General features: G+C 39.4%; 1 protein-coding gene across 2 annotated transcripts in view; it reads right to left on the bottom strand.

The window, feature by feature from the left end:
• The window catches only part of TMEM156 (transmembrane protein 156), a 39,652-nt gene extending 31,843 nt beyond the window's left edge, over positions 1 to 7,809 (bottom strand). For both annotated transcript variants that reach the window (XM_005681511.3, XM_005681512.3), the window contains exon 1: positions 7,657 to 7,809. In XM_005681511.3, the coding sequence (XP_005681568.1) occupies positions 7,657 to 7,744 (88 nt within the window). In that variant the 5' untranslated portion in view covers positions 7,745 to 7,809. The remainder of the gene's footprint in view (positions 1 to 7,656) is intronic.

Consider the following 19,392-nt stretch of genomic DNA (forward strand, 5'->3'; position numbering starts at 1 on the left):
TGAATGCTCTTTCAACAAGTATTGAGATGATTATATAGGCTTTCTTCTCTAATCAGATAATATAGTGAATTACATTATTAGATTTTCTAATGCTAACTCAATCTTGCATTCCAGGAATAAATCTAATTTGATCATTTTTATACATTGCTGCAATCAGATTCTTAATGTTTTGTTTAAAGATTTTTAATCTATGTTTATAAATGAGATTGGCTGTAAAGTTGCCTTTTTTGTACTGTCTTTGTTAGGTTTGAATACTAAGATATACTAGCCTTAAAAAATAGATTGGAGGGGCTTCTGCCAATGCAGAAGACACAGGTTCAATCCCTGATTCAGGATGATCCCACATGCCTTGGAGCAACTAAGCCAGTGCACCACACTATTAAGCCTGTGCTCTGGAGCCAGGGAGCCGCAACTACCAAACCCACATGCTGCAACCGGAGAAGCCTGAGTGCCCTAGAGCCCATGCTCCACAATGAGAAAGCAACCTCAATGAGAAGCCTGCGCACCACAACTAGAGAGTAGCCCCTGCTTGCCACAACTAGAAAGTCCAAGCAACAAAAGACCCAGCCCGGACAATAAACAAACAAACTGGAGAGCTTCTCTGGTGGCTCAGTGGCAAAGAATCCACCTACCAATGCAGGAGACATGGGTTCCACCCCTTGTCCAGGAGGATCCCACGTGCCACGGAGCAACTAAGCCCATGCACTGCAACTACTGAACCTGTACTCTAGAGCCTAGGAGTGCCAGCTACTGAAGCCCACCTGCGCTAGAGCCTGTGCTCCACGACAAGAGACGCCACCACAATGATAAGCCCGCACACTGCAACTAGAGAGGAGCCCCCACTCGCTGCAGCTAGAGAAAGCCTGCATGCAGCAACAATGTCCCAGCAACAATGTCCTGGATTATATGGGTAGGCATAATGTAATCATACATGTGATTCAGATGCGAGAAAACCTCAACAGGCCATCACTGGCTTTGAAGGCGGGAAGAAGCCACAAGCAAAGGAAAGCAGGCAGCTTCTAGGAGGTAGAAAAGACAAGAAATCAATAAAAATTTTTAAATTTTTTAATAAATTAGAAAATGTTTCCCTTTTTATATTTTTTGAAATGGTTTTTAACAAATTACATTTATCTATTCAATTTATTTCTTGAAAGTTTGGCAGAACTTACATATAAAAACATCTGAACCAAGTGATTTTTCAGGGAAAATCAAACCATTGGTCAATTTTCTTAATTATTCTACAATTCTTGGATTTTCCATTTCTTCCCAAATGAGTTCTGATAAGTTATATTTTTCTAGAAATGTGTCTTTATGTTTTATTGACTTACAGCTATTCATAATAATCTCATTATAGTTTTAATTTCTATGCCTCTTTTTCATTCCTAAGTTAGTTATTGTGCCTTTTCTTTTTTGATTATTCAGTTTTAGCAGGCAGAATAATGGCCTCCCTAAGATATCCACATCCTTATTTCCAGACCCTGTGAGTATGTTACATGACATGGCAAAGAAGAATTGAGTCAAAAAATGGAATTCAAGTTGCTAATGAACTGTTCTTAAAATAGATAAGTTATCCTGGATTATATGGGTAGGCATAATGTAATCATACATGTGGTTCAGATGCAAGAAAAACTCAACAGGCTATCACTGGCTTTGAAGGTGGGAAGAAGCCACAAGCGAAGGAAAGCAGGCAGCTTCTAGGAGGTAGAAAAGACAAGAAAATAAAGGTATTCTTTCCTAGAGCCTCTGAGAAGAATGTAGCCCTACTAACACTTTTATTTTAGCCCAGTGAGACCTCTGCTGGATTTCTACTTAGAGAACTCTAGATAATATATTTGTGCTGTTTGATGCTACTGTTTGTGGTCATTTGTACAGAACCCATAAGAAACTGAAACATCAAGCATTCCAGAGGTGTTTCTGTTCAATTAGACTTTTCTAAAAAACCAACTTTTGACTTTATTGATCCTTTCTTTCATATCACATCAGGTCAATTTCATTGACTTTTGCTTTTGTCTTTATTATTTCCTGCCTTCTACTTACCTTGGGTTTATCTCACTTTTCTTATAGCAAAGAATTTAAAACTGTAAACTTTCTTCTAAATACCTGCCATTTTTATCATATCCCGCACTACGGAATTCTCCATTGGGGGAACAATAGCAGAAAAATGATTCAAGGTAAAGAGATGCATGTCTTTTAAGTAAAAGATTATGTGAAAAAAATTTCAGAGGCTACACAGCCTAAAAGTTCAAGGTTGGTGGTGAAATTTTAGGTTTCAAAAATGTAAGATGAAGGGGTCCCCTGATGGTGGTTAGGACTCTGTGCTTCCACTGCAGGTGGTTCAGTTTTTATCCCTGGTCAGGGAACTAAGATCCCATAAGCTGTGTGAAAGTGAAAGTGAAAGTCGCTCAGACTCTTTGCAACCCCATGGACTGTACAGTCCCTGGAATTCTCCAGGCCAGAATACTGGAGTGGGTAGCCTTTCCCTTCTCCAAGGGATCTTCCCAACCCAGGGATCGAACCCAGGTCTCCTGCATTGCAGGCAGATTCTTTACCACTCTGTAGTGTGGCCCCCCCAAAAAAGTAAGATGAGGATAATAATGCCTGGCCTACCTAAATCAAGAGATGGTTGTGAGGGCCTGATGAGAAATGCTTCCTTTCAGAAAGCATTTTAATTTTCTTTATAATATTTTTTATTTCCTTTATGACTCAGAAATTTCGCTTAGTCACAAATACTCATTGAATGCCTTTTAATGTGGCAGATACAAGATATTCAGAGAGAACATTTATCTACAAAGGCAAATGAATGAGACAAGTAGTTAGAAAGCTTTCCAAGCAAGGGTTGTTGGTATTGTAACCTAGCCTATGAGAGAATAAGGCCAATTCTGCCCAAGCAATGAAAAGCATTATTAATATTTTTTTTGCCATTATGTACGTCTAAGATATATATATATGAATCCATGTCCATTAGTAGCTATTTAAAAACTATAATGATTCAGAAAATTCAGCAAGAAATAAAATTACAACAAAGTAAATTTATCTATCTAGATTTATTCTTTCTTCCCAAAGATTTTCAAAACAGTCTGTCTTGAGAACAATACTTCACCATTAATGAGTTGAAGTATTTAATAAGCTAAAATAATTATTATATGTAAAAGTATTTGGTATATAATACCTGTATGCTGTGCTGTGCTAAGTCGCTTCAGTAGTGTCTGACTCTTTGTGATGCCATGGACTATAGCCTCCCAGGCTCCTCTGTCCATGGGATTCTCCTGGCAAGAATACTGGAGTCAGTTGCGATTCCCTCCTCCAGAGATAGTATAAAAACTAAGATCATGGCATTTGGTCCCATCATTTCATGGGAAGTAGATGGGAAAACAGTGGAAACAGTGTCAGACTTTATTTTGGGGGGCTCCAAAATCACTGCAGGTGGTGATTGCAGCCATGAAATTAAAAGACACTCCTTGGAAGGAAAGTTATGACCAACCTAGACAGCATATTGAAAAGCAGAGACATTACTTTGCCAAAAAAGGTCCGTCTAGTCAAGGCTATGGTTTTTCCAGTGGTCATGTATGGATGTGAGAGTTGGACTGTGAAGAAAGCTGACGCCGAAGAATTGTTGCTTTTGAACTGTGGTGTTGGAGAAGCCTCTTGAGAGTCCCTTGGACTGCAAGGAGATCCAACCAGTCCATTCTAAAGGAGATCAGTCCTGAGTGTTCATTGGAAGGAATGATGCTAAAGCTGAAACTTCAATACTTTGGCCACCTCAAGTGAAGAGTTGACTCATTGGAAAGGACTCTGATGCTAGGAGGGATTGAAGACAGGAGGAGAAGGGGACGACAGAGGATGAGATGGCTGGATGGCATCACTGACTCTACAGACATGGGTTTGAGTGGACTCCAGGAGTTGGTGATGGACAGAGAGGCCTGGCATGCTGCGATTCATGGAGTCACAAAGAGTCGGACACAACTGAGCGACTGAACTGAACTGAACTGATGTATGCATAAATATGTACTTTTTAACCTTTTTTAAATGGTCATGATTATATTCCAAACCTGATTGGAAACCAATAAGAAAATAAGGACATATATTTTAAGGACTAGGATAATAATTTTCCAAAATAATTACTGTTATCCTTGATTACACTGGTCTTTATAATAAAGACATAAGTAATATGAATATATGCTCATATACTTCAGGGTTTATCCTGTCCTTTATAGGTATTTAAAGTTCTTGTATCCTTTGTTTTCTTCAATTTCACTGCTCACTATACTGCCATTTCCATCAGAAAATATGAAATGGAAGGAAAATGAAAGCTGATAAACATAGTATATGTGAGTTTGATGCCTAAAAGTAAGAGAAGAAGTCAAAACAACAAATAAAATTAGGTCTGTGGTGTTTTCATCTGTGCTATTCCTGGTCCTCTTCACCACAGTCTGGAATATACTCACATAACTCTATAATTTCTGGCCTCGAGAGTTTCTGAGATATCAGTATGAATACACTTTATTTGAAAATCAGTAACAATTCCTTCTTTTAGAAAGTGCTTCTAACATAGCTAAGGAGAAATATTAATTGATCATTAGAACTCTGACAGTTGTTTTGTTTTGTGAATGAAAATGAAGAAACGTCCTCCCCCAGAGAGGACTGGAAGCAACTTTTATGTTTCCATTGTGTCTTTTATATTGCTATTTTCATTATTACAGTATTGTATTTAATTATTTACCAGTCAGTCCTCCCCTTGACTGAAAATTTTTTGAAGGAAGAATTACCTTTCATTTTTGTAGCCTTGGGTTCCTAGTACCGTTAGACACTATTCATACGTGAAAGAACAAATAAATAAAAGATCACTGAGATTTATATGAGTTAACCAGAGCTCTGTTTCTCTTAAAGACTGTAAATCCACCCAAAGTGGGTTAATAAAATGTCTCTTGTTTGGAACAACCCAGTTTTCTTAACTTCAAGAAGCTCTGAATAAAAATATATCCACACCCTTTTGTATCTTTGTTATCTAACGCAATATAAGAGTATGAAACCATTATATTAACTACTATGTCTTAGTGTAAGATGTGTTTCCAATAAACTGAAAGCTAGAATATGCTCTCTTGCCAGTGAATACCAATGCGGAGTTATTACAAGTCCCAAATACCATTAAAGAAGTTCCCCTTCCAAAGAAGTTAGACTAAATAGCTTATACTATGTAATTATAATAATTGAATATTCTGAGTAATGATTATTCAGAGACTCATACATTCTTGATGAAAAATGATCAAACAGAGTGCTCTATTTTTAACTTAGGTCTTCAGAGGGCTTATTATTTTGAAATAAAATCTATTAAACCTTGTGAATACATTATTCCTCATTAAGATCCCTTTTGAATTCATTTGACATGCTAAAGACAGTGTATCAGTAAATAATTTATAAGTAAAAATCATTTTATAATATTTATCTTAGATATTAAAGTGAATAGAACATAAGAATGAAAAAGAGACACAAGTAACTGATAGGGAGAGTAAGACTACAGGAGAAACTCTCAAGGTTAATTTTAGTACTTCTAGAGGCACCCCACTCCAGTACTCTTGCCTGGAAAATCCCATGGACAGAGGAGCCTGGTGGGCTGCAGTCTATGGGGTCGCTAGAGTCGGACACGACTGAGCAACTTCACTTTCACTTTTCATTTTCATGCATTGGAGAAGGAAATGGCAACCCACTCCAGTGTTCTTGCCTGGATAATCCCAGGGACGGGGAAGACTGGTGGGCTGCCGTCTATGGGGTCGCACAGAGCTGGATACGACTGAAGCGACTTAGCAGCAGCAGCAGCAGAACACTCTTATCTTACCGTCTAAATATTCTTACTAAATAGCTTATTTTGCAAGATACTTTGGTTAACAAGTCAACTCATTTCATAAGGAGCTATTGTGGTTAAAAATTGCCACCAAAAAAAAGACAAAATACTTATACATCCTTAGTTTAATCAATATAGAACTGTATAAAATGAGTCTATATAAATTTGCTCCTGGTGATCCATAAACCATTATAAAATATAAAGCATTATTATTATACTATCATATGTGTAAAACATTTTGCCTAATCAACTTTTCACTTATGTGCAAAATTCCTGCTACCACAAAACAATATCAGGACAAAATGGTGGTTTTCAAATAGTTTTATTTGTTGGCCCCAAGGAGAGTTCTTTCAAAACAAAATTCTCAAATAAATCCATCACTCCAAAAAGAGTTGGAGAAAAGTTTGACATTGCTCTTGGACCAGGGAAAGAGACATGGCTATTTTAAGTTTTAGGAGGCAGTAAATGTAGTATTGAAAGCTACTGTAAACAATTAGGAAACTGAGAGTATAAAGTTGTTATCAATGATGGTAGATTATTTGTCAAGATATCTGGCCCCCAAAGAATAATTTTTAACATGCTCTTTTAACATGTTACTTGTCACAAAACCCTAACCAGTCATTACCAAATAGATCAATTAAAATATATGCTATGATGGCTTAATCTAAGCAACATAATGCCAGAAAACCAAGAGAAATTTGAAAAATTTAATTATTCACAAAATGTACATTCATAGTGTTTATTAAGCAAAGAAATTATCTGCTACTTCACATCATGCATATGCAACATTAAATAACCCTTGCAATATGTCACTAAATGTAATTAACAAGTGTAGTCATCAAGTCACTTAGTATATGTATATACAACAATAATCATTATAAAAAGTCATCAAATACAAGGTTTTCTCTAATTTTAATCAATTCATATGATAACTTTTTAATGACAGAATACAGCATTTTCTTTTTAATTTTTCTTCTTATAAAATGCTGCTGCTGCTAAGTCGCTTCAGTCATGTCCAACTCTGTGCGACCCCAGAGACGGCAGCCCACCAGGCTCCCCCATCCCTGGGATTCTCCAGGCAAGAACACTGGAGTGGGTTGCCATTTCCTTCTCCATATAAAATGCTAGGGAGCATAATTACCATTCAATAATCATGCTAATATATTTTCAAATCTTACTGACATAAAAGTAGTTTAAATTTACATCTATTTCTTTTCCTACTCTAGGTTTCAGCAATATTACAATTTTCTGAAATATAAACAGAGATAATTTTACCCCATTAGTCTCTAATTACAAATATATACAGGTATACAGCCACTTAAATTTTTACCCATCTTATTTTAGCTATATTTTGAAAAAAATCTTTATACTTTTTTTAAAAAAAGTAACAGTAAGCGATTTGTGTGAAATAGTTGTAATGGAAAGGAATGCAAGCACTTTTTAACATAGTAAATGTTACTTTATTTATAAAGTAATTCCAGGATGTAAAAGCATATTTAAAGCTGTTTTGAAGGAAACTTTCAAAGAGCAAAATCATATGGTGAAATTGTTGTAAATTCAATGTTTGAAACCTAGACTACAGATTTTAAGTATTTCTTTTCATTTTTTTCACTTCATTATTGCATGCTACAGTACCTAAGTACTGTAAGTAAGGTTACTGTACCATGTAAAAGTCAACTAAAATTACAATCTCATTTTATTAGCTTTCCAGACATAGAACATCAGCACTCACAGCACGTAGCCAAAAATAAGGCCTTTCCATTAACTGATATAATTTTAAAAAATTAATAAAGGAAAAGTAAATAGTAATTACTCACCTTTGGGTGCCTTGAAATATTCTGGCAAAATTAAAATAAACGTGATCACTATGGCCAAAAGTAATTTAAGGAGGGCTGTTTTTGTCATGTCTCTTCACATGGTACATGTGTTCCCATCAAGCATACTGATGGCATGTTTCTTCCTGGTTTACGTTTCATCTCTGCGGCACTTTAAGTTTATGCAGTTTACCTCATGCTCACTTCCTCTTGGGTAAGACTTTGTAAAAAGGAGACCTAGAACTGAGACTTCTTCATTTTGAGTCACTTTCCACTAAGAAGACTGTTTTGTAACAAGCACTTTCAAACTGTCTTCCAAATAAGAAAGAGTGAAGGAACAATATCAGGAAGTAAAGGGGTTTGTCCTCATCTAAATCTGAAGCTATTTTCCTATGCTTACCAATCTGTGTGAGTAAATATAAACCCAAAATATACTCATCAAAAATGAAATGATGAACGTCTATTATGTCCAGTTGTAAAAACATCATTCATTCATTTACTTATTAAGTGATTATTGAAACCCTTATGTATTTATTTATTTGCCAGGTCACAAGCTTGCAGGATCTTAGTTTCCTGCCCCTTGGCAGTGAAAGTATGGAGTTCTAACCACTGGACTGCCAGGGAATTCCCTATTGACCCCTTTTTAAGTGCTAGGCACTATCCTGTATTCTGGTGTTCAAAAAAATATATGTCTAGAAAATAGTAAATAGCACAAAATATAAGGATAAACTAAAGACCTGTAAAATTCTGGTTTTACTTTTCTACACTGTATGTGTGTGTGTGTGCTCAGCCATGTCCAACTCTTTGAGACTCCATGGACTATAGCCTGCCAGGCTCCTTGTCCATGGAATTTTCCAAACAAGAGTACTGGAATGGGTTGCCATTTCCTTCTCCAGGTAATCTTCCCAACCCAGATATCAAACCCGCATCTCTCGCAGCTCCTGCATTGGAAGGTGGAGTCTTTACCGCTGCACCACCACAAGCAGTAAAATGGGACTCATTAAACCTAAAGCAATGTGATTACTGTTACAGAACCCACATGTTCAGTTCCCATTAAAAAAAAAAAAAAAAGATCTTTCATATGACAATCCAAGTGAAACAAAATGCATTGTCTTAGAACATTAATAAAGAGTGGGCAAAAATCATGGTGAATAAAGAAAAGGTACAAACAAGTACTTTTATTCCCATGTTCTTGTTTTCTGACTTTAAAAAAGAAAAGTGGCACCAGATATCACCAATCTTTTCTCCTGCTCACTTCATCATGTACTCTCACCACCCATCCATTTCCGTTTATCCTATTCTTGTTCTTACCCACCCAGCCCTAGGCTTTATGGAACAACAGGTGAGCTGGGGATAGGAATCAAGAAACAAAGGTTGTCCTGTGAATATATATTATGAATATGAATTAACTGTTTTTCTTCTGACTGAGTGCAACAAGTTGATGGTCAAATTGGAATCATGGATTAAGGGACTTTAGGACTTGAGTCTAAGAACAGTCAAAACTGGAGTATGACTTCAAATATAAGACTTATGAACAGTAGTAAGGACCGTTCAAAGGAAGAGAGGAATTGATGAGAGTTATGGCCTGCACCAGCTAATGGACTGAGACACACCAGATTACAGGTCAGGCAGTGTTTCCAGCAGAGATGCTGGCAGGGATGGGTGGGAAAACCTGTGCAAGTTCTCACAGGTGCCACTAAGTGCTCAGTGGAGCCTCTACTTCCCATTTTCACCCTGTTTTGATTCCCTCAGACATTCTAAATCTCATTTATGAATACAAACATTCCAATCATAACTTTACCAATGAAGATGAAATTGATCAAGAAAGTATTTAATTGACATAAAACCATTGTCAGTTGAATTCCTGGATGAATTTCCTTATAAGAGCAATTAAACCTCTTCTATGTTTTTCCTCTTTGATTTTGATTTTTCTGAAACTACTTTTTGTTAGTATCTGTCCTTTTCTATGAACAACACTGCTTTAGTTCATTTACTAATTCTTTCGTCCCTACTAAATTCTATGGATTTGTGAGTTTTGTGCATGAGCGGTAGTATTTCTTATAGATGTACCTCTTTCCTTCCTACCCTCTTCCACCCAATATGAACTTAGGCTGCTAATCCTATCCTAGAACATCTGGAAAACAGACTTCCGTAGCAGCTCCATGGGTGCTTTGTCAGTGATGGGCTGTTTCATGTTCTCTGCAGCTGGCTTTCTCTGGTGCTGTATACATGGTGGATGTCAGGAGACCAGTCCAGGGTCCCTTAGTCCCAGGTCATGCCTGGCTGCTCTGAGGATGGAGGGAATCGGGGTCTCATGTGCATCCGTGCATGCTGCGTGCTCAGTCGTGTCCAACCCTTTGCAACCCCATGAACTGTAGCCTGCCAGGCTCCTCTCTCCATGGAATTTTCCAGCAAGACTACTGGAGTGGATTGTCATTTCATACTCCAAGGGATCTTCCTGACCCAGGGATTGAGCTTGGATCACTTGCGTCTTCTGCCTTGGCAGGCAGATTCTTTACCACTGCGCCACCTGGGAGTGTCTCATAACTGGCCTACAATCCATCTGCTGGATACCAGTGTGTCATCTCTGATTTAGAAAATCATGAGAAAATTATTATATGCCCTCAGATATTTCAGGAATCTTTTATTGTCCTCAATTGTTCTCTTATATTTTCATCTAATTGTTATAAATGCTTTTGATAATTTTGCCTACAGTTACTAACTGCTTAAAGGGTTAGCAGAACAATAATCAACAAGTTCCAAGTATCCCCTGAGTCAAATTCTCCAAGATTCAATAGCAAGGGTGAAAAGGGTTGAAGTATTTTTCTTTTTTCTGACTATCATAATTCATCCATTGAAATGTTTTATTACAGAAACTTGCCACATAAAATACATCACTACATACTTGCATTTTAAACACCACCAATCACTAAAATTTAAAAATTAGGCTGCAGTTTCTTGAAGGTAATCCGACTTAAAATGATAGTGCCTTGATTGGCTGGTTGGTTTAGTCACTAAGTTGTGTCCGATTCTTGTGACCTCATGGACTGTAGCCCACCAGGGTCCTCTGTCCATGGGATTTCCCAGGCAAGAATATTGGTGTGGGTTCCCATTACCTTATCTGATAGTGCCTTGCTGCTGCTAAGTCACTTCAGTCGTGTCCGACTCTGTGCGACCCCACAGATGGCAGCCCACCAGGCTTCGCCGTCCCTGGGATTCTCCAGGCAAGAACACTGGAGTGGGTTGCCATTTCCTTCTCCAATGCATGAAAGTAAAAAGTGAAAGTGAAGTGCTCAGTCATGTCTGACTCTTAGCCACTCCAAGGACTACAGCCTGCCAGGCTCCTCCATCCATGGATTTTCTAGGCAAGAGTACTGGACTGGGGTGCCATTGCCTTCTCCTGATAGTGCCTTAGAAATAAATAAATATGGGTTGTGCTCACTTTGGATTTTCAGTTCAGCTCAGTTCAGTCGCTCAGTCATGTCTGACTCTTTGCAACCCCATGAATTGCAGCACTCCAGGCCCCCCTGTCCATCACCAACTCCCAGAGTTCACTCAAACTTATGTCCATCGAGTCGGTGATGCCATCCAGCCATCTCATCCTCTGTTGACCCCTTCTCCTCCTGCCCTCAATCCCTCCCAGCATCAGAGTCTTTTCCAATAAGTCAACTCTTCGCATGAGGTGGCCAAAGTATTGGAGTTTCAGCTTTAGCATCAGTCCTTCTAATGAACACCCAGGACTGATCTCCTTTAGAATGGACTGGTTGGATCTCCTTGCAGTCCAAGGAACTCTCAAGAGTCTTCTCCAACACCATAGTTCAAAAGCATCAATTCTTTGGCGCCCAGCTTTCTTCACAGCCCAACTCGCACATCCATACATGACCACAGGAAAAACCATATCCTTGACTAGATGGACTTTTGTTGGCAAAGTAATGTCTGCTTTTGAATATGCTATCTATGTTGGTTATAACTTTCCTTCCAAGGACTAAGTATCTTTTAATTTCATGACTGCAATCACCATCTGCAGTGATTTTGGAGGCCCCAAAAATAAAGTCTGACACTGTTTCCACTGTTTCCCCATCTATTTTCCATGAAGTGATAAGATCGGATGCCATGATCTTCGTTTTCTGAATGTTGAGCTTTAAGCCAACTTTTTCACTCTCCTCTTTCACTTTCATCAACAGGCTTTTTATTTCCTCTTCACTTTCTGCCATAAGGGTGGTGTCATCTGCATAGCTGAGGTTATTGATATTTCTCCCAGCAATCTTGATTCCAGCTTGTGCTTCTTCCAGCCCAATGTTTCTCACAATGTACTCTGCATATAAGTTAAATGAGCAAGGTGACAGTATACAGCCTTGACGTACTCCTTTTCCTATTTGGAACCAGTCTGTTGTTCCATGTCGAGTTCTAACTGTTGCTTCCTGAGCTTTGGATTTTATCTAACTTTTTATTTTATTTTGAAGGCAGAACTGAAGCAACCGAAAAGTTAGAAACAAGTAGATAAGCATCTAGTGATGTGTTGGAAATTTTAACGATGTTGTTTGTGACTTTGGAGGACAGAGATGTATTAAGCTCTAAACCTCTAAGTGTGTGACTCTGACATTGTTAGAATTCAGTGTGGATATTTACCCTAAGGAATTGTGAGCACCCAAGGGACTCCCAGAGCTTGAGAAGCAGTAAGGGTAAAGGGCACTCTTTTTAAAATGTTTCCCCCTTGCGTCTGTGCTCTTCTCTCTCTCATATTTCTGTACCATCACCTCTCTGTCAGCAAAATGTGAAAGACCTGCAAAATAAGTTATTTCTAAAGATTATTTGATTTTTAATGGTCCATGGATAGATCAAAATTTATTTAACCATACTCCACTTATATCATCAAAATTTTTTAATGTAACACCACAATGTGAGTAGTCACATGTGTGTATCTTTGTGCAAGTATAATTACATAGTTTAATTATGAAGACAAACACTATGAAGATTTTTGAGGTTCTTAATTCATATAGACAGCTGTCTCCAAAAAAAATTGTGTCAACCTATACTCTGCTCACAGTGGATGAGACTGCCCTGTATCACCAAGCTTAATGCTGGCCATTTTATTCTTTTAATCTTTGTCAGTTTGAAAGGAAAAAAGAATGAAAAACTTGTTTTAATTTGTTTTTCTTTGATTATTAGTAAGTCTGAATATTTTCCAGATTTTCTGGCAGTTTGAATTTCTCCTCTTGTGATTTGCCTCATCATGTCTTTTTTGGACTCATAGTCTTGTTGCTTTAGCAGCCTCTTTTCTCTATTGGGAATATGTATCTTTTGCTATATGTGTTGCAAACATTTTTCCCAGGTTGTCATGTTCCTTTTTGTTTTGTATTCAGTTCAGTTCAGTCACTCAGTCGTGTCTGACTCTTTGCAACCCCATGAACTGCAGCATGCCAGGCCTCCCTGTCCATCACCAACTCCCAGACTCCACCCAAACCCATGTCCATTGAGTCAGTGATGCCATCCAACCATCTCATCCTCTGTCGTCCCCTTCTCCTGACCTCAATCTTTCCCAGCATCAGGGTCTCTTCAAATGAGTCAGCTCTTCGCATCAGGTGGCCAAAGTATTGGAGTTTCAGCTTCAACATCAGTCCTTCCAATGAACACCCAGGACTGATCTCCTTTAGGATGGACAGGTTGGACCTCCTTGCAGTCCAAGGGACTCTCAAGAGTCTTCTCCAACACCACAGTTCAAAAGCATCAATTCTTCAGTACTCAGCTTTCTTCACAGTCCAACTCTCACATCCTTACATGACCATTGGAAAACCATAGCCTTGACTAGACGGACCTTTGTTGACAGAGTAATGTCTCTGCTTTTCAATATGCTGTGTAGGTTGGTCATAACTTTCCTTCCAAGGAGTAAGCATTTTTTAATTTCATAGCTGCAATCACCATCTGCAGTGATTTTGGAGCTCAGAAAAATAAAGTCAGCCACGGTTTCACTGTTTCCCCATCTATTTGCCATGAAATGATGGGACCAGATGCCATGACCTTAGTTTGCTGAATGTTGAGCTTTAAGCCAACTTTTTCACTCTCCTCTTTCACTTTCATCAAGAGGCTCTTTAGTTCTTCTTCACTTTCTGCCATAAGGGCAGTGTTATCTACATATCTGAGGTTATTGATATTGGGATTTTTCCTCCCCCATTTTGTGACAATTTCCAAAGCGCCTTCACAAATATTAGATTATAAAAGGAGAATGACTACAAATCTGTGTTACTCACCCACTGTGGACTCTACCCTCCTACTTCAGTGAAGGAATAAACCATTAGTAAACCTAAAACCCAAGATATTATTGATTCTGCTCCAGTATTAAACTTCCCTAAGTTTATATTTTGTATCTGAGACTGGGGTTCTGGAATTACTTTAGTACGTTTATAACTCTAATGGGGAAAAGTCTTAATAATTTTATGTTGTGTGCTAGATGCAATTTTATTCTTTAATGAGAGAATCCTTTATCTCAAGGAGCTGCTCTTACCAGAAAGAGCAACATAGTTTTTAAAAATATATAACCGCGACCCTGGTGGTCCAGTGGTTGAGAATCTACCTACCAGTACAGGGGATATTGGTTCAGTATCTGGTGTGGGAGGATTCCACATGCTGAGAGGCAGCTAGGCCCAGGCACCACAACTAAAGAAGGCCAAGCGCCTAGAACCTGTGCTCTCCAACAAGAGAAGCCACCACAATGAGAAGCCTGAACACAGCTAGAGAGAAGCCCCCACTCGCCGCAGCTAAAGCAAGCCATCATGCAACAATGAAGACCCAGCACAGCCAAAAATCAAATACATTAAAAAGTAATAAGAAACAGTCTAAAAATTATGGTTTGAATTTAAAGCCTGTGTAGTTATCTCTTATCATATGAAATACACATTTGTAATACTTTACATAAACAATATTTTTTCTATTTTTCTTTGTCAAAATTACCCCCAATTCCTTTACTGTATTCTGTGGAAAGATCTTTTTGAGGTGAATAAAAACAATGTGCTCATGTGTTCAGTTGTGTCCAACTCTTTGCAACCCTTTGGATAGTAGCCCTCTATGCATGGGATATTTCAGGCAAGAATACTGTAGTGGGTTTCCTCCTCCAGCAGATCTTCCAGACCCAGGCACTGAACCCACATCTCCTGTGTTGCAGGCTGATTCTTTACTGCTGAGCCATCAGGGAAGCCTACTCTCAGTCTTGTCACTATATTCTGTGGAAAGATCTTTTTAGGTTAAAAAAAATTATCAATGACATTAATTGAAATTTTACTATGTGCGACTACACATTCTTGACCAAAACCAATTAGACTATCAATTATTTCTCCAGAAAAAAAAAAAGGCAAGGTTTACTTAGGATTAGCAAAGAATTGCAATCCAAGCTCTGCAATCATGGCAAGCCACAAGCAAGTCCCCAGTGAAAATGAAGAGGAGAACTCTTCTTATAGAGTGGGGAAGGAAGTTGGGAGGCTATAGTAAACAAAGAGGGTATGGCTTTTCATTGGCTGAGTTGGGACAGTCTCTCATTGGATGATCTATTGTCAGGTAAGAAGAGGAGCCATTCTTCTTTCTGTTGGGCTCTACTATCATTGCAGGATATGAGAGTTCCCCTCTCTTTCCTGTTGGGCTCTACTATCATTGCAGGATATGAGAGTTCCCCTCTCTGGTCTCCTCACTCTATTTAATTGAGGTTTCTGTTGCTTAATGTTGTGATTTTTACAACATTATTGAGTATTTTATATGGGTTATTTTATTCAATTCCCAGCAACTTTCTGAGTGAGTTTCTACTGTTATTCCAATTTTATAGGCAAAGAATATGGGGTATAGAAAAGTCAAATAATGTACTTAAAATCACATTGTTAATAAACAGTCAAGCTAAGCTTCAAACCCATCGAGCCTGACAGTAGACTGTGCTCTCAACCACTGTGCTATACACCCATTTTCAGACTGTGTGAGAACACTTGTCTGTCAGGAAAGGGTCATTCATGAAATAATAGTAGCACTTAGCACGGGCGGCTGCAACCAGCTCAGTTAGTGCAGCCAAGAGGAGCTACCCCACGTCCGAGGTCAGGGGCGGTGGCCAAGAGTGCCAGGCTGCGACAGTGCAGGAGCAGCCCAGAGGAGCTACCCTATGTTCAAGGAGCGGTGGCTGCGTGGGCGCAGGAGGGCCTAGAGGAGCTATTCCACGTTCAAGGTCAGGAGGGGCTGCGGTGAGGAGATACCCCTCATCCAAGGTAAGAGAAACCCAAGTAAGACGGTAGGTGTTGCAAGAGGGCATCAAAGGGCAGACACACTGAAACCATACTCACAGAAAACTAGTCAGTCTAATCACACTAGCACCACAGCCTTTCTAACTCAGTGAAACTAAGCCATGCCTGTGGGGCCACCCAAGATGAGCTGGTCATGGTGGAGAGATCTGACAGAATGTGTTCCACTGGAGAAGGGAATGGCAAACCACTTCAGTATTCTTGCCTTGAGAACCCCATGAACAGTATGAAAAGGCAAAATGATAGGATACTGAAAGAGGAACTCCCCAGGTCAGTAGGTGCCCAGTATGCTACTGGAGACCAGTGGAGAAATAACTCCAGAAAGAATGAAGGGATGGAGACAAAGCAAAAACAATACCCAGTTGTGGATGTGACTGGTGATAGAAGCAAGGTCTGATGCCGTAAAGAGCAATATTGCATAGGAACCTGGAATGTCAGGTCCATGAATCAAGGCATATTGGAAGTGGTCAAACAAGAGATGGCAAGAGTGAATGTCGACATTCTAGGAATCAGCGAACTAAAATGGACTGGAATGGGTGAATTTAACTCAGACGACCATTATATCTACTACTGCGGGCAGGAATCCCTCAGAAGAAATGGAGTAGCCAGCATGGTCAACAAAGGAGTCCGAAGTGCAGTACCTGGATGCAATCTCAAAAACGACAGAATGATCTCTGTTCATTTCCAAGGCAAACCATTCAGTATCACAGTAATCCAAGTCTATGCCCCAACCACTAACGCTGAAGAATCTGAAGTTGAACGGTTCCATGAAGACCTTCAAAACCTTTTAGAACTAACACCCAAAAAAGATGTCCTTTTCATTCTAGGGGACTGGAATGCAAAAGTAGGAAGTCAAGAAACACCTAGAGTAACAGGCAAATTTGGCCTTGGAATGCAGAATGAAGCAGGGCAAAGACTAATAGAGTTTCGTCAAGAAAATGCACTGGTCATAGCAAATACCACCTTCCAACAACACAAGAGAAGACTCTACACATGGACATCACCAGATGGTCAACACTGAAATCAGATTGATTATATTCTTTGTAGCCAAAGTTGGAGAAGCTCTATACAGTCAACAAAAACAAGACCGGAAGTTGACTGTGGCTCAGATCATGAACTCCTTATTGCCAAATTCAGACTTAAATTGAAGAAAGTAGGGGAAACCACTAGACCATTCAGATATGACCTAAATCAAATCCCTTATGATTATACAGTGGAAGTGAGAAATAGATTTAAGGGACTAGATCTGATAGATAGAGGGCCTGATGAACTATGGACAGAGGTTCCTGACATTGTACAGGAGACAGGGATCAAGACCATCCCCATGGAAAAGAAATGCAAAAAAGCAAAATGGCTGTCTGGGGAGGCTGTGAAAAGAAGAGAAGCAAAAAGCAAAGGAAAAAAGGAAAGATATAAGCATCTGAATGCAGAGCTCCAAAGAATAACAAGAAGAGATAAGAAAGCCTTCTTCAGCGATCAATGCAAAGAAATAGAGGAAAAGAACAGAATGGGAAAGGCTAGAGATCTTTTCAAGAAAATTAGAGATACCAAGGGAACATTTCATGCAAAGATGAACACAATAAAGAGCAGAAATGGTATGGACCTAACAGAAGCAGAAGATATTAAGAACAGGTGGCAAGAATACACAGAAGAACTGTACAAAAAAGATATTCATGACCCAGATAATCACGATGGTGTGATCACTCACCTAGAGCCAGACATCCTGGAATGTGAAGTCAAGTGAGCCTTAGAAAGCATCACTACGAACAAAGCTAGTGGAGGTGATGGAATTCCAATAGAGCTCTTTCAAATCCTGAAAGATGATTCTGTGAAAGTGCTGCACTCACTATGCCAGCAAATTTGGAAAACTCAGCAGGAGCCACAGGACTGGAAAAGGTCAGTTTTCATTCCAATCCCAAAGAAAGGCAATGCCAAAGAATGCTCAAACTACTGCACAATTGCACTCATCTCACATGCTAGTAAAGTAATGCTCAAAATTCTCCAAGCTAGGCTTCAGCAATACGTGAACCGTGAACTTCCAGATGTTCAAGCTGGATTTAGAAAACGCAGGGGAACCAGAGATCAAATTGCCAACATCCGCTGGATCATCAAAAAAGCAAGAGAGTTCCAGGAAAACATCTCTTTCTGCTTTATTGACTATGCCAAAGCCTTTGACTGTGTGGATCACAATAAACTGTGGAAAATTCTGAAAGAGACGGGAATACCAGACCACCTGACCTGCCTCTTGAGAAACCTATATGCAGGTCAGGAAGCAACAGTCAGAACTGGACATGGAACAACAGACTGGTTCCAAATAGGAAAAGGAGTATGTCAAGGCTGTATATTGTCACTCTGCTTATTTAACTTCTATGCAGAGTACATCATGAGAAACGCTAGGCTGGAAGAAGCACAAGCTGGAATCAAGATTGCCGGGAGAAATATCAATAACCTCAGCTATGCAGATGACACCACCCTTATGGCAGAAAGTGAAGAGGAACAAAAATGCCTCTTGATGAAAGTGAAAGTGGAGAGTGAAAAAGTTGGCTTAAAGCTCAACATTCAGAAAACGAAGATCATGGCATCTGGTCCCATCACTTCATGGGAAATAGATGGGGAAACAGTGGAAACAGTGTCAGACTTTATTTTTTGGGGCTCCAAAATCACTGCAGATGATGACTGCAGCCATGAAATGAAAAGACGCTTACTCCTTGGAAGAAAAGTTATGACCAACCTAGATAGCATATTGAAAAACAGAGACATTACTTTGCCAACAAAGGCCCATCTAGTCAAGGCTATGGTTTTTCCAGTGGTCATGTATGGATGTGAGAGTTGGACTGTGAAGAAAGCTGAGTGCCAAAGAATTGATGCTTTTGCACTGTGGTGTTGGAGAAGACTCTTGAGAGTCCCTTGGACTGCAAGGAGATCCAACCAGTCCATTTTGAAGGAGATCAGCCCTGGGATTACTTTGAAAGGAATGATGCTAAAGCTGAAACTCCAGTACTTTGGCCACCTCATGTAAAGACTTGACTCATTAGAAAAGACTCTGATGCTGGGAGGGATTAGGGGCAGGAGGAGAAGCGGATGACAGAGGATGAGATGGCTGGACTCAATGGACGTGAGACTGAGTGAATTCAGGGTTTGTTGATGAACGGACAGGCCTGGCGTGCTGCAATTCATGGAGTCGCAAATAGTCGGACACGACTGAGCGACTGAACTGAACTGAATAACAGCAAACACAAATATAGCCCTTTCTGTGTGCCAGACACTGCTCTAGTTCAGGGTTTCTCAGGAATGGCACTACCAACATTTCAGTTCTCATTCTCTGTCCTCCCCCCTTCCTTCTGCCCTCAATCCCTCCCAGCATCAGAGTCTCTTCCAATGAGTCAACTCTTCACATGAGGTGGCCAAAGTACCAGAGTTTCAGCTTTAGCATCATTCCTTTCTAAGAACACCCAGGGCTGATCTCCTT

The sequence above is a fragment of the Capra hircus genome, chromosome 6, assembly GCF_001704415.2.
Source record: "Capra hircus breed San Clemente chromosome 6, ASM170441v1, whole genome shotgun sequence".
Taxonomy (NCBI): domain Eukaryota; kingdom Metazoa; phylum Chordata; class Mammalia; order Artiodactyla; family Bovidae; genus Capra; species Capra hircus.